The sequence below is a fragment of the Neoarius graeffei genome, chromosome 3, assembly GCF_027579695.1.
Source record: "Neoarius graeffei isolate fNeoGra1 chromosome 3, fNeoGra1.pri, whole genome shotgun sequence".
NCBI classification, from domain to species: domain Eukaryota; kingdom Metazoa; phylum Chordata; class Actinopteri; order Siluriformes; family Ariidae; genus Neoarius; species Neoarius graeffei.
Window position 1 is genome coordinate 100,279,432 of NC_083571.1, and position 14,433 is coordinate 100,293,864.

General features: G+C 43.1%; 1 protein-coding gene across 4 annotated transcripts in view; it reads left to right on the plus strand.

Annotated features, from left to right (window-relative positions):
* LOC132883771 (1-phosphatidylinositol 4,5-bisphosphate phosphodiesterase beta-4-like) overlaps positions 1-14,433 on the plus strand; it is a 258,886-nt gene that overhangs the window by 192,249 nt on the left and 52,204 nt on the right. For all 4 annotated transcript variants that reach the window (XM_060917766.1, XM_060917768.1, XM_060917767.1 and 1 more), the window contains one exon: positions 4,564-4,768. In XM_060917766.1, the coding sequence (XP_060773749.1) occupies positions 4,564-4,768 (205 nt within the window). The remainder of the gene's footprint in view (positions 1-4,563; positions 4,769-14,433) is intronic.

Below are 14,433 nucleotides of genomic sequence, written 5' to 3' on the forward strand. Positions count from 1 at the left end.
GAGTGAAGTAATGAGAACTCCAGCTAGAAGTAGGGCATCAGGATGGATCAGGGCTGTACATATGGGGGCCATCCTTGCAGGAGTGAAGCAGTGAGAACCTTAGCCAGAAGTAGGGCATAAGGTTGGATCAGGGGCTGTACATATGGGGGCCATCCTCATAGGAGTGAAGTGATGAGAGTTCCAGCTAGAAAAAGGGCATAAGGTTGGATCAGGGGCTGTACATATGGGGGCTATCTTCATAGGAGTGAAGTAATGAGAACTCCAACTAGAAGTAGGGCATCAGGATGGATGAGGGCTGTACATATGGGGCCATCCTCACAGGAGTGAAGTGATGAGAACTCCAACTAGAAGTAGGGCATAAGTTTGGATCAGATAGGTCTGAAGATCAAGATAAGCCAGCATCTCAGGATTGACGTGTAATGAGAGAGAGAGAAACGCAGATTGCTAGGTATACCTGCTATGACCCAATACTTAACAACAGTATACATTGTGTGCTGAATGCAAGCGTGGACTCTGGCAAGACTAACTATGACATCATAACTAAAAGGGAGAGCCAGAAGGTAACACAGACACTAGGGTGCCCTGGGACATAAAGCGGCCAGCCATTCCACCATCAACTGAATAGCTTTACCTCTGACTCTTATAATGTGCTGAAACTGGAGACTCCTTCTAAAAATGCTAAACATCTCACAGAATTTTTTTTATTAGGTTTATGTGCAGTCCCTGTGCTGTACAATCTGTTAATCCAGAAAAGATAACATTAGAAAAAGTGCATTAATATACATCTGCGATTTGAATTACAGCCAGAACTACCATCAGAGCTGCTGTTATGGAAAATTAATCGGCATCTTCTGACCCATCAGAATAAAAAAAATCAAAAGTGTTGTTATATTACATTCATAATCATTTTTAGTGTTTTGAAAACCCCTTTGTCTTTGACCCATCAGTCATTGTTGCCTTTCTGTCACTCAGGACAGCTAAAGCCATAAAGACGAAGACAAATGCCTTCATCTCTATTTGAGCGTGGCTTGGATAAATGACCTATTGACACTTCACAATCTTAGCTTTATCCATTTCCTTTTCCGCTTCTCTCATTTCATATATCCTTTCCTCTGGCATTAATTTCTCACTGTGTCCTTTTATCTGCCACCAGGTTGTAGTGCATATCTGCAGTGCTGTAATTTCACTGCATCTGTCCTTGGCCTGCAGGTTACTGGATAGGAAAAGGAGAACACATTTTAGCAGGGCATGTTCAGATAAGGAGGGGGTGCATGATTCTGGGAAAGATTTATGATGTTGTAAGCATTACTGTATAGCTGCAGAAAATGCTAATGCTATCTATAATGAGACAAACCTCCATCCATCCATCCATTATCCGTAACTGCTTATCCTGTACAGGGTCGTGGGCAAGCTGGAGCCTATCCCAGCTGACTATGGGTGAGAGGCGGGGTACACCCTGGACAAGTCGCCAGGTTATCACAGGGCTGACACATAGAGACAAACAACCATTCACACTCACATTCACACCTACAGTCAATTTAGAGCCACCAATTAGCCTAACCTGCATGTCTTTGGACTGTGGGGGAAACCGGAGCACCCGGAGGAAACCCACGTAAACACGGGGAGAACATCCAAACTCCACACAGAAATGCCTACGTTGGCATTGGGCTCGAACCCAGAACCTTCTTGCTGTGAGGCAACAGTGCTAACCGCTACACCACCGTGCTGTCCATGAGACAATCCTCATTATAGATAATATTAGGGTGTAACTACTTCTTAGTTATAAGGGTCTTATAAGGGTCATCATATGGGTCTTGACTCTTGTATCTAGACTGTACACTCGAGATTTTAACCGCATGCACTTACACTCAGTCAGTTAATTATAAATTCATTGCATATACTTGACCATCAATATTTAGGGGTTTTCGTTGTTTTCAATGCAGAAGACATTCTCATCTCATTATCTCTAGCCACTTTATCCTTCTACAGGGTCGCAGGCAAGCTGGAGCCTGTCCCAGCTGACTACGGGCGAAAGGCGGGGTACACCCTGGACAAGTCGCCAGGTCATCACAGGGCTGACACATACACACAGACAACCATTCACACTCACATTCACACCTACGGTCAATTTAGAGTCACCAGTTAACCTAACCTGCATGTCTTTGGACTGTGGGGGAAACCGGAGCACCCGGAGGAAACCCACGTAAACACGGGGAGAACATGCAAACTCCACACAGAAGGGCCCTCGCCGGCCCCGGGGCTCGAACCCAGGACCTTCTTGCTGTGAGGCGACAGCGCTAACCACTACACCACCGTGCCGCCCTGCAGAAGACATTGTATATCGTTATTCTTCTTTCGGCTGCTCCCGTTAGGGGTCACCATAGTGGATCATTTGGAGCCACATATTTGATTTGACATAAGTTTTACACCGGATGCCCTTCCTGATTTAATCCTTCCCAATCTATCCGGACTTGGTTCCAGCACTAAGTATGCACTGACCTGTGCAACCTTTTGAACAGTGGGAGGAAACCGGAGAACCCGGAGAAAAACCACACAGACACAAGTACATGCACACTCGACACAGATAGGCCCCCATCGGCTGTGAGGTTCGACCCCGGAGTCTTCTTGCTGTGAGGCAACAGTGCTAACCACTACACCACCGTGCCACCATGTTGTATATCATTTATTAAATCCTTCACTGTGTTGTGTCCACAATGAGCGTGGCGTGTGAGGGTTTATGATAAGTTTCTTGAAAAGAAAGATGCATTTATGCTTGTATAATATTTGAGTAAACTGCTTATCAGGCCTAGTGGAATGGGTGGTCTGATTTAAATGTGTTTTAAAAGCATCTTTAGTGTGTTTACACCTGCATTGTTATGTAGATTACCGCTATTCATACTGCACATAATCATGATACTCAGGCTGCATGAAGTGATCACATTTAAACTAGAGGTCTGCGCGGGTCGGATTTTTCAGTCCCGCTCCCGCCCACGCCCGCATTGTGCAGTCCCACTCCCGCCCGCGCCCGCAAAGAATTATGATTTTCAGTCCCGCTCCCGCCCACGCCCACAAAAAAATTATGATTTTCAGTCCCGCTCCCACCATATTTTGTCCCGCTCCCGCCCGCAAATCCCGCATGATGCAGACGTTCGCGTTATTTCTCAGGAAAGTTCTTGTCTTGACACAGAGTGATGGTGCCTCATCCCCTACTTTGAGTGGATTTGAGCATAAATATCTACAGCTCATGTTATTTACCTTGCTTCTGAATTCAGCATGTACTGTCTCTAATAATAATAATAATAATTAGTGCTGTCAAGTGATCAAAATATTTAATCGCAATTTTTTATCATATGAGAAACCATTGTAATTTTCTGATCATCATAAAAAAGTGAATGGGCTTGCTTTGTACCAATGTTGTTGTTTTTTTTTTTTATTGCAAAGCAGAGCTAGTAAGAGAAGTGAATTGATTTACTGCTTGAGTTAGTCTACAACTTTAGTCAGAGAGACAGGTTACACAGTGACGGTAGGCTTGACTCAGTGCTATCCCAGAAATCCTTCCTGTAATATGCAAATTTAGCCGCCTCTGATTGGACAGCCAAATTTGCATATTACAGGAAGGATTTCTGGGATAGCATTGAGTCAAGCCTACCGTCACTGTGTAACCTGTCTCTCTGATTAAAGTTGTAGACTAACGCAAGCAGTAAATCACTTCACTCATGGTTTTCTTGCTAGCTGGGTGTGAACTGCGAGTCATTAGCGTGATCAAAGGATTTCCTGTTAGGGTGATCAATGGCAAATTTAAGATGCTATTCCTCTGGCAATCTGACTCTCTCTGCAAATTTAGGTATCTTAAAATGTTTTTATTAATGCCAAATAAAATATCCAGCACAAATTATATATGATAGACATAAATTAATAATTTATAAATTTTATTTCAAACACATTTTTAGTTAGCGGGACTGCAGCTTATCACCGCTCCCGCCCGCGCGCGCATATGTGCACTTCCGGTCCCGCCCGCGTCCGCAATGAGCTTTCAAAATTTGTCCCACGCCGCACTGCTTTGCGGCGGGTCCCGCGAGTCCCGCAGGACTCTCGTGGGAGTGCAGGGCTCTAATTTAAACAAGATGTCTTGTGCAGAGATTTTCCTGTAAAGATATCTTGTATCCATCAGCCAAGACATTGGCTGTGATAGTCCCATATGACCAGCTCGTCTGTGAAGATTCTCAGTCATCCAGGTCATGGTAAACTGTGGGTGGTAAAAGAGAGCAACTGGACTTGCTTGAAGATTCTTGAAGATGTTTCACCTCTCATCCGAAAGGCTTCTTCAGAACTGAAGAAGCCTTTCGGATGAGAGGTGAAACATCTTCAAGAATCTTCAAGCAAGTCCAGTTGCTCTCTTTTACCACCCACATATGACCAGCTCCTATACCTGTTCCCATACTGTGTAAATTTCATGTCACAGATTTTTTTTTTAATTATTATTACCATGGTTTCTCAATCACAATGCAAAGGATGAATGTAAAATCCCCATATCTGGTGTGTTTTTCCTATGTCTGACCCCAGGTCATCCTACCTGAACTGGCTGTGCTCAGAATCGCAGTGTATGATGATAATAATAAGCTGATTGGTCAGAGGATCCTGCCACTGGACGGCCTTCAGGCTGGTTATAGACACATCTCTTTGAGAAACGAGGGTAACAAACCGCTCTCTCTACCCACCATCTTCTGCAATATCGTCCTCAAGACCTACGTACCTGATGGCTTTGGGGGTGAGGAGACACATAATACACACACACTTACATCTAGGTGGCTCCTACACTGCATCATGACTGACTCTGCTTGGATGGACATATTTGTTACTCATTGTTTTGTAGTTGACCTAGCTATGTGAGCCTGTGGCTTGGGTGGTGTCAGTGATTATGGATGGCTATGAGTGTTTTTTTTCTTTGTTCTTTTGTTTACTGTTGTCAGATTGCACATTTGTGTCAAATTTAATCCAGGAGGAACCAATGTAAATTCCCTATCAAAAAACAAACTCCTCCAGAAATGGAGCCCAAATTGGCATTTACATTTTTAATTACATAAAACGAAGATGTTCTGGTCTACAAAATGGTCTACAGATAACAGACAGAGACTGGAGCTGTGGAACCAGGACAACGCAAGCAAACTATGGCTTCAGTACAGTTAAATAACTCTAATTGTAGTAGTAGAAAGTACCATCACCTCACATCAAATACAACATGTTGAGCAAATGAGCGAAAGGAAAGAATCCAATCCAAGCAAAATCGGCAATAACTCCAAAGGGTACATTTCTTCATAGGTTACAGGATCTCCAAAATTGTGGTGCATTCTTTCAAGGCTTAATTTTGGCCTAAATTCTGGCTTAGTATTGATAAATGTGATCACGTCCTACCTCTTCTTATTAGCTCAGAAAAAGGTGTTAATGTATGGCTGCACAGCCTCAAACTGCGAGTTGGCCTAGTGGTTAGCGTGTCTGCCTCTTGACCGGGAGATCGCGAGTTCTACTCCCAGTCAGGTCATACCAAAGGCCATCATAAAAATGGTACTTACTACCATCTGGCAAGGCACGCTGCAATACAGATGCGAGTGGGGAAGTCAATCTCTTGTGGTTACCAGAGGACTAGCTCCCCCACTGTAGCTGTATAGGCAAGAGGCAGAGGGCTACTGAAACGAAGACTGGTGCCACACCCATACACTTCAAAAAGCTGGTTAGTACTGGGACCGGAGACTGCCTGGGAGGACTAGATTCTGGTGTGAGAGGGACTTTGACTTGACTTGACACAGCCTCAAAGAAAACTCTATGGCTATAAATATGGATCATGTCAAATTCTACTAGAAAGAAAACTTGGATATTTCCTTTCTGCTGAAGTGCAGCACTGAAATGACAGAGAAAAAATCCAGTGTTAATTTCTGCATCAATATTACCCAAGCATTAGTTTTCATTTCTTTGCTACAGTAACAGTTGTTTTTTCCAGTTTGTGTTCTTTCTGCATTATTTGTATCCTATTCATATCTGGTTACAGAGTGCAGGCTCACATTTTCCAGCACCCCGTTTCTTACAAATTTCAGCATTAGGGTCCTTGAATACTCTAATCGAGTTCTATATTGAGCATTCAAGTGGGCAAAATAACCAAAAAAGTGACTCAGTCCACCTACACCTCCAAACATCCCACACAGACAGACACACACACACACACGAATACTTAGCACAGTAGGCTGCATCAGGCTGAGTCAATGTTTTTGAAAATTGTGTTTTGATGTGCCCACATTTGTCAGCTTTTGGAGAATGTAATGGTTTCTTATGTTATAGCAATCCACATTAGTATCTGGTAGACCAACATGCTTGAGAGACTTGGCTCTTAAAGATAGTCTGTGATTTTTCTCACATTTTGGTAGCAGACAGGTTCTCTTAATAGAAGAATAAAGTTAACATGGACGACCAACCTCTAATCAATCAGGGCAAGAAGGTACGGTACCTCTATTGTGATGGTCAATATGGGTGCTGGAAAATACACAGTTATGAGGGCCTGTCAATCATCGTTGTTGGTTGTCCATTGCTAGCAATGATGACTGCTTCATTAGGATGCGCATAAATGCAGATGGGCCGTGAGGCCCGCACCAGAGCGACAGAGTCGTCCACAACGGGGGCACGAACGGCCTGACCGAGCCACCATGGAATGCCTAGCATTGTGAGCTCTCGTTTACTATTCTCCTCTCCTAATGAAGCACCTTGCATGGTAAGGTAAGACAAACGATGTTGTGCCCCCATCGTGTTGTCTCTCTGGCCCTCCAGATCTGATGCCAAGTGGTGCACAAAAGTGCCACAGACCTGACGGGTATGGAAGTTGCCCCGCAGTGACAACTGACTTGCCGAGTGATGCCATCCGTTGGCCATTTGAGTGGTTCTTCCGCATGCCATCTGGTGGTGTGCCATTGACCCTGAAACATTGCACCAAAAAGTGCCCTGCTGCCAGTGCCTTGTTGGTGATGTACTATTTAACCCATAGCTGGAACCCAGGCAGGTGCTATCACTCCATGTCAGAGCAGACCTGGGAGCAATGGTGATTAAGGGGTAACTTCACTTTCCCCAATACTCAAGTCCTCCTGGATCTGAGACTCACCGCCGATTGCAGTTTAAAGTCATGCCCAGGACTAAAAGAATAGAAATGTCTGCTGTCAATCATAATGACTGTTAATTAAGAAATCCCACCTCTGTTGCAGTAGCAGTCAGGTGTTCTAGTCTAGACAGCAGTGTACATGTCATTTCAGGACGTGGTTTTATCGGGCACACTCAAGGGAAAGTGTGTTTGTGTTTGTATTTTGTGTTTCAAAACAGCTAGCTTCAAATAGTTCTTGATTTGAAAAGTTGATTATACCATTTAGTTCCCCATATATACTCTGGAGAAAATGAAGATTTTACTCCTCTAACCATTGGCCACCTCTGGCATTTGGTTGAAACACGATGTCCTGACTGTACTCGGAGCACATTTCTGCCCTGTAGCCATGACCTAGATCTATCCAGATGATGCGTCTTTAAGAGCTCATGTGCCAGGCGTCTCTGGAGATTCCCTCTCACCCACTAGTGCTCTTCTGTTCTTAAAGCACCTACTCAACGTGCAATCTTTTAACAAGACAAACAGTTCAGGTGTTTTTTTCTTTAAATGTGGAACTAATATAAGTAAATATCTTTAAGGTGAATAAGAATTCACCTTATGGAGCCCTTTCAAGCATTACCGTGTTAATAGCTCACCAGCCATAGGATGATGAGCTATCGCCATCACGCAGTGTCCATCGTCCTTCTGTCTGTCCACAATTCACAAAAATTGCTCCTCCTCCCTGAGTTTTCAATGGATTTTAATTCTGATTGTTTTCTTTGGAAGACCTAATCAGTCTGTGTAACGGAGTTAAAAATGCACTTTATTCATTTTTATGCCTCCGCCACCGTAAGGTGCAGGAGGCATTATGTTTTCGGGTTGTCCGTGTGTCCGTCCATGCGTGCGTGCGTCCGTCCCGAAACCTTGTGAACGCGATATCTCAAAGGCTAATGAAAGGAATTTCACCAAACTTTCACCATTTGTGTGCTTTGGGACAAACATGAACTGATTAGATTTTGAGATCAAAAAGTCTAAGGTCAAGGTCACTGTGAGGTCAAATGTCTTTTCCGAAAACCTTGTGAACACGATATCTCCAAGGCAGATGAAAGGAATTTCACCAAACTTTCACCATTTGTGCATTTGGGGATAAAGATAAACTGATTAGATTTTGAGATCAAAAGGTCTAAGGTCAAGGTCACTGTGAGGTCAAATGTCTGTCCGAAAACCTTGTTAACACAATGTCTCCAAGGCTGATACAAGTAATTTCACCAGGTCACAATTACTGTGAGGTCAAATATCCATCCCCAAATCACAACTTAAGGCGTGTAGTCTACCGGGCGGAGGCATCCCCATCGATGCCGTTGGTGTCGAGTTCTATCTAGTTGTTTTCAATTTGTATTTGTGAAATTTTATTAATCATTTAATTATTCTATTGACTATTTGTGAATTTTATCTCAGTGAATTATTTTCATTTACTGTTATTTTAATTTACATTTCCGATGGAAAGTACTTTTTGGCCATCACCTTTTCTGTACCTCTTGGGTTTCCATAGCTCCCCCATCTTCCCCTCACAGTGCCGTAACGCCTGCTGACGGAGCAGAGGTGCAGAGAAAAAGACCAGAAGGCAATTCATTGTGTTGTATTGTCTTCTGCAGGAGCAAATAAATGCAGGAAAACAGTTCCTTGTCTCATCCCTGTCTATGCCCCACCCACATCCTCAGCATCTGCACAAAAGTTACTCCCTTTACAGAGTACAGTTGCTAATTACGCTGGTTAATGAACTTTCAGGAAAATTGCTACTCCTCCCTGAGTTTTTAAAGGTCCCATGGCATAATTTTTTCATTAATTGTGCGGTGGGCTCTAGTATGAATGAATGCCCTGTGAGCCGGTTTTGGTGAAAAAAATGCTGTGGTTCTCCTGTTTCAGGCTGTTCTAGTTTGGTGGAGGAGCGGGTGGCGGGAGAGCGACAGGATTTCAGCTCTTATCATTAATATTCATGTCATGTAAACGTGTTACCTCTGATTGGCTAACAGCACTGTGACGCTACCTCCAGTGGGTCAGAACAAGCGGATGTGGGTGTCTTACTATGGCGAGAGAAGGAACAAACCGCGAAGGGAAAAATACCGCGCGCTGACGTCATTAAGGTGCGACGCGAGGAAATAAAATAAATTCAACAAATGTTTGGGTTTTTACTGAACAAACAAACAAATAAAATGAACGAGTGACTTAAAAAAAGAATGTGGGTGTCTTTGTAAAAACTGTTTTGATTGGCTATTATAACAGAGCATGCTGCATGCTTTTTGGTTTTGTAGCGCAGAGTACCTGGCTAACTGCAGGAAGCGGTTAGCTGCACAGCTAATGTAGCCATTGCAAGGCTAACGCACCGATTTTAAAACACGGCAAAACGACTTAACAGTTATACACTTACTTGTTCGGTGTTTGTGGCTGATGCGGCAGGGATGCTTGGTACGGACCCAGGCTTCAGTGACAGTTGATGTGCAAAACCTGCCCTGTACTGTCCCAAGTTGTGGAAACATTCGTCAGGAAAATGCTTCCGACAAACATACACTGTCTTAGGGAGACTCGACGGTGTATTATTGGAGTAAATAAAATTAAGCCACTGCGTCTTCAGGGGCTCTCCCGTCGGCAGTAAAAACAGACTCTTTTCTGTGTTGTCACATCCATGTACAGCGCAATTTCCATGTTTCGCTCGCTTAGGTGATGCCATGTTGTTGTGTCCTCTATGGTCTCCTCACTACAACTGGGCGGGGCAATCCATACAGTGGGTGGGAATCCAGAGGGGGGGCGTGGGGATCATCTCCCTTGCTGACGTAGTAAAGGCAAGAGCTTATCAACGCGCCGTTTTGACGCGCCATTCTCAAATGTTGGGCATAGTTTGGTTTACACATTATGAAATTTCTAGCCACTGGGGTGACTTAAGAAGGTCAGAGGAACTCATTTTAACGTTAAAAAACCTCAGAAAGTGAAAATTTCATGCCATGGGACCTTTAATGGTTTTTGGTTCTGATTGTTTTGTTTGGAAGATCAGATTGTTCTAATTGTTCTCATGAAGAACAACTTAGCTAATTATACACCAGTCTGGTTTCTCATGGTACGGCTGTGTGAGCTACTGCGTCGCTGACGCTCTGGTAGAATTTTGTCAGTGAACGTGTAAGACATAAATTGAGAAAACAGATGTGCATAGTTGCACATTATTTCATGTTTTAACTAAATACACTCAGGTGTCCCTCTTTAAAAAAAAAAACACTCCAAGTATGATGATATTAAGGACAATTCAAAGTTTTGTAGTAGGTGTGAAATGCGTCAGGGAGATTAGCAGGAAGCCGTGTTTCAGAATGAGTTTCCCTTCTTACAGAGTGCAAGTGCAGTAGCATGTGTACTGTACATAGTCTGCTGTCAGCTTGTACCAAACACATGACCAGTAAAGGGCTGCCACTCAGATATTGCTTTAATTATAAACAGGGAGGGTTTAAACCATAGTCTATAGGAACCAGGCAAGAACTCAACTTAGTGATCCATCTACAGAGACAGACCCAAAAACAGAGCAAACCAAAGGTAGTTTTTTAGATAAACGAAGAACTTAAGGCTGCTAAAGGTGCAGGCCAAGACTTAAGAATAATATACTTTTACTTTTTTTTTTATTTCGACATACTTACACTGGGAACTTGGAAAGCTCAAGAGCTGGCAAGAGAAAATACCAAGATATGCCCAAGAGCTTCACCAGCATTTACTGGCTGAACATTTCACACCAACGCTGAGCAAAGTTGACTCAAGACTGAGCAGAGAGCCCTCCTTAAATAGTCCAAGGCACAGGTAGAGCTGATTGCTCGTGATCGTATTTGAGACGGTGCTGTCTGGCTCTGTTTCTCATTCTGTGATCCTAAATCTGAACCTAAAGTTCTGTGGTGGCTAAAACAGTCCTACCATTACTACTGTGTCTCCACAATGCAGCAGATTACCTCAACACTCACCCTCACTTCAGTGAATAATCTGTAGATGTGTACACTGTCTTGGAAAAGTATTCATCCCCCTTGGTGTTTGTCCTGTTTTGTTGCATTACAAGCTGGAATTACAGTGGTTCTTGAAAGTTTGTGAACCCTTTAGAATTTTCTATATTTCTGCATAAATATGACCGAAAACATCATCAGATTTCCACACAAGTCCTAAAAGTAGATAAAGAGAACCCACTTAAACAAATGAGACAAAAACTATTATACTTGGTCATTTACTTATTGAGGAAAATGATCCAATATTACATTTCTGTGAGTGGCAAAAGTATGTGAACCCCTAGGATTAGCAGTTAATTTGAAGGTGAAATTAGAGTCAGGTGTTTTCAATCAGTGGGATGACAATCAGGTGTGAGTAGGCACCCTGTTTTATTTAAAGAACAGGGATCTATCAACATCTGATCTTCACAACACATGTTTGTGGAAGTGTATCATGCCACAAACAAAGGAGATTTCTGAGGACCTCAGAAAAAACGTTGTTGATGCTCATCAGGCTGGAAAAGGTTACAAAACCATCTCTAAAGAGTTTGGACTCCACCCATCCACAGTCAGACACATTGTGAACAAATGGAGGAAATTCAAGACCACTGTTACCCTCCCCAGGAGTGGTCGACCAACAAAGATCACTCCAAGAGCAAGGCATGTAATAGTCGGCGAGGTCACAAAGGACCCCAGGGTAACTTCTAAGCAACTGAAGGCCTCTCTCACATTGGCTAATGTTAATGTTCATGAGTCCACCATCAGGAGAACACTGAACAACAATGGTGTGCATGGCAGGGTTGCAAGGAGAAAGTCACTGCTCTCCAAAAAGAACATTGCTGCTCATCTGTAGTTTGCTAAAGATCACGTGGACAAGCCAGAAGGCTATTGAAAATGTTTTGTGGACAGATGAGACCAAAATAGAACTTTTTGGTTTAAATGAGAAGCGTTATGTTTGGAGAAAGGAAAAACACTGCATTCCAGCATAAGAACCTTATCCCATCTGTGAAACATGGTGGTGGTAGTATCATGGTTTGGGCCTGTTTTGCTGCATCTGGGCCAGGACAGCTTGCCATCATTGCTGGAACAATGAATTCTGAATTATAGCAGCGAATTCTAAAGGAAAATGTCAGGACATCTGTCCATCTCAAGAGAAGGTGGGTCATGCAGCAAGACAACGACCCTAAGCACACAAGTCGTTCTACCAAAGAATGGTTAAAGAAGAATAAAGTTAATGTTTTGGAATGGCCAAGTCAAAGTCCTGACCTTAATCCAATCAAAATATTGTGGAAGGACCTGAAGCGAGCAGTTCATGTGAGGAAACCCACCAACATCCCAGAGTTGAAGCTGTTCTGTACGGAGGAATGGACTAAAATTCCTCCAAGCCGGTGTGCAGGACTGATCAACAGTTACCGCAAACGTTTAGTTGCAGTTATTGCTGCACAAGGGGGTCACACCAGATACTGAAAGCAAAGGTTCACATACTTTTGCCACTCACAGATATGTAATATTGGATCATTTTCCTCAATAAATAAATTACCAAGTATAATATTTTTGCCTCATTTGTTTAAGTGGGTTCTCTTTATCTACTTTTAGGACTTGTGTGAAAATCTGATGATGTTTTCGGTCATATTTATGCAGAAATATAGAAAATTCTAAAGGGTTCACAAACTTTCAAGCACCACTGTAAAATGGATTTTTGGACGGTTAGCACCATTTGATTTACACAACATGCCTACCACTTTAAAGGTGCAAATTGGTGTTTTATTGTGACACAAACAATAATTAAGATGAAAAAAAACCCAGAAATCTGGAGTGTGCATAGGTATTCACCCCCTTTCGTATGAAACCCCTAAATAAAAGCTGGTCCAACCAATTCACTTCAAAAGTCAATTACTTAGTTAATTAAGATCCACCTGTGTGCAAAGTGTCACATGATCTGTCACATGACATCTCTATAAATCAGCCTGTTCTGGAAGGACCTTGACTCTGCTACACTACTAAGCAAGCAACATGAAAACCAAGGAGCATCCAAACAGGTCAGAGACAAAGTTGTGGAGAAGTATAGATCAGGGTTGGGTTATAAAAAATATCCCAGGGAACACCATTAAATCCATTATAGCAAAATGGAAAGAATATGGCACCACTACAAACCTGACAAGAGAAGGCCGCCCACCAAAACTCACAGACCAGGCAAGGAGGGCAATTAATCAGAGATGCAACAAATACACCAAAGATAACACTGAAGGAGCTGCAAAGAGCCACAGTGAAGATGGAAGTATCTGTCCATAGGACCACTTTAAGCTGTACACTCCACAGAGCGGGGCTTTATGGAGGAGTGGCCAGAAAAAAAGTGGTGTAGTGGTTAGCACTGTCGCCTCACAGCAAGAAGGTCCGGGTTCAAGCCCCGTGGCCGGCGAGGGCCTTTCTGTGCGGAGTTTGCATGTTCTCCCCGTGTCCGCGTGGGTTTCCTCCGGGTGCTCCGGTTTCCCCCACAGTCCAAAGACATGCAGGTTAGGTTAACTGGTGACTCTAAATTGACCATAGGTGTGAATGTGAGTGTGAATGGTTGTCTGTGTCTATGTGTCAGCCCTGTGATGACCTGGCGACTTGTCCAGGGTGTACCCCGCCTTTCGCCTGTAGTCAGCTGGGATAGGCTCCAGCTTGCCTGCGACCCTGTAGAACAGGATAAAGCCGCTAGAGATAATGAGATGAGATGAATGAACACTAGGGCATTTCACTCAAAAAAATTCTGAACAAACATAATATTTGATATGAGTTTTATATTTTTCTGATTATTAAGTTATTTACTGATTTCGCTGTTGTGTATTGAGCTTTAGAGGGCACGCTTTAGACTATACCACTTGTAAAATGATGGAATCAGCCATTAATTTGCCTTTTAAAAGCCCAAAGAGAATAGAAACTATTGTGCATAGCCCATGCTTGGATTTTCCTCTTTGTTGTTTCAGCCAACAGCAGAGCTAGGAGTAGGTTGGGTTCTGGAGGTTCATGATCTCGCTTCTCCTTTGAGATGTTTTAATAAAATGCATGAATATGTGCGTTTGATTAGCATGTGCTGAATGGCAAGTGAGTCCTCTTCCTCTGCTGTGTGCTGTGAGAGGCTTGTTGAGCGTGTGATTGTGTGCTCGTGCTTATTTTCTCTCTTTCACCTGGAGCCTTTGTGCTGCTGGTCCAGCACTCAGGCTCTAATAAAGAGCACAGTTTATTCATGAAGGTGCTGGCTGAGGACAAGAGGAGACAATAAACCCCAATAACAACAATAAATATCACTGACATTAGAGCAGAGATTCA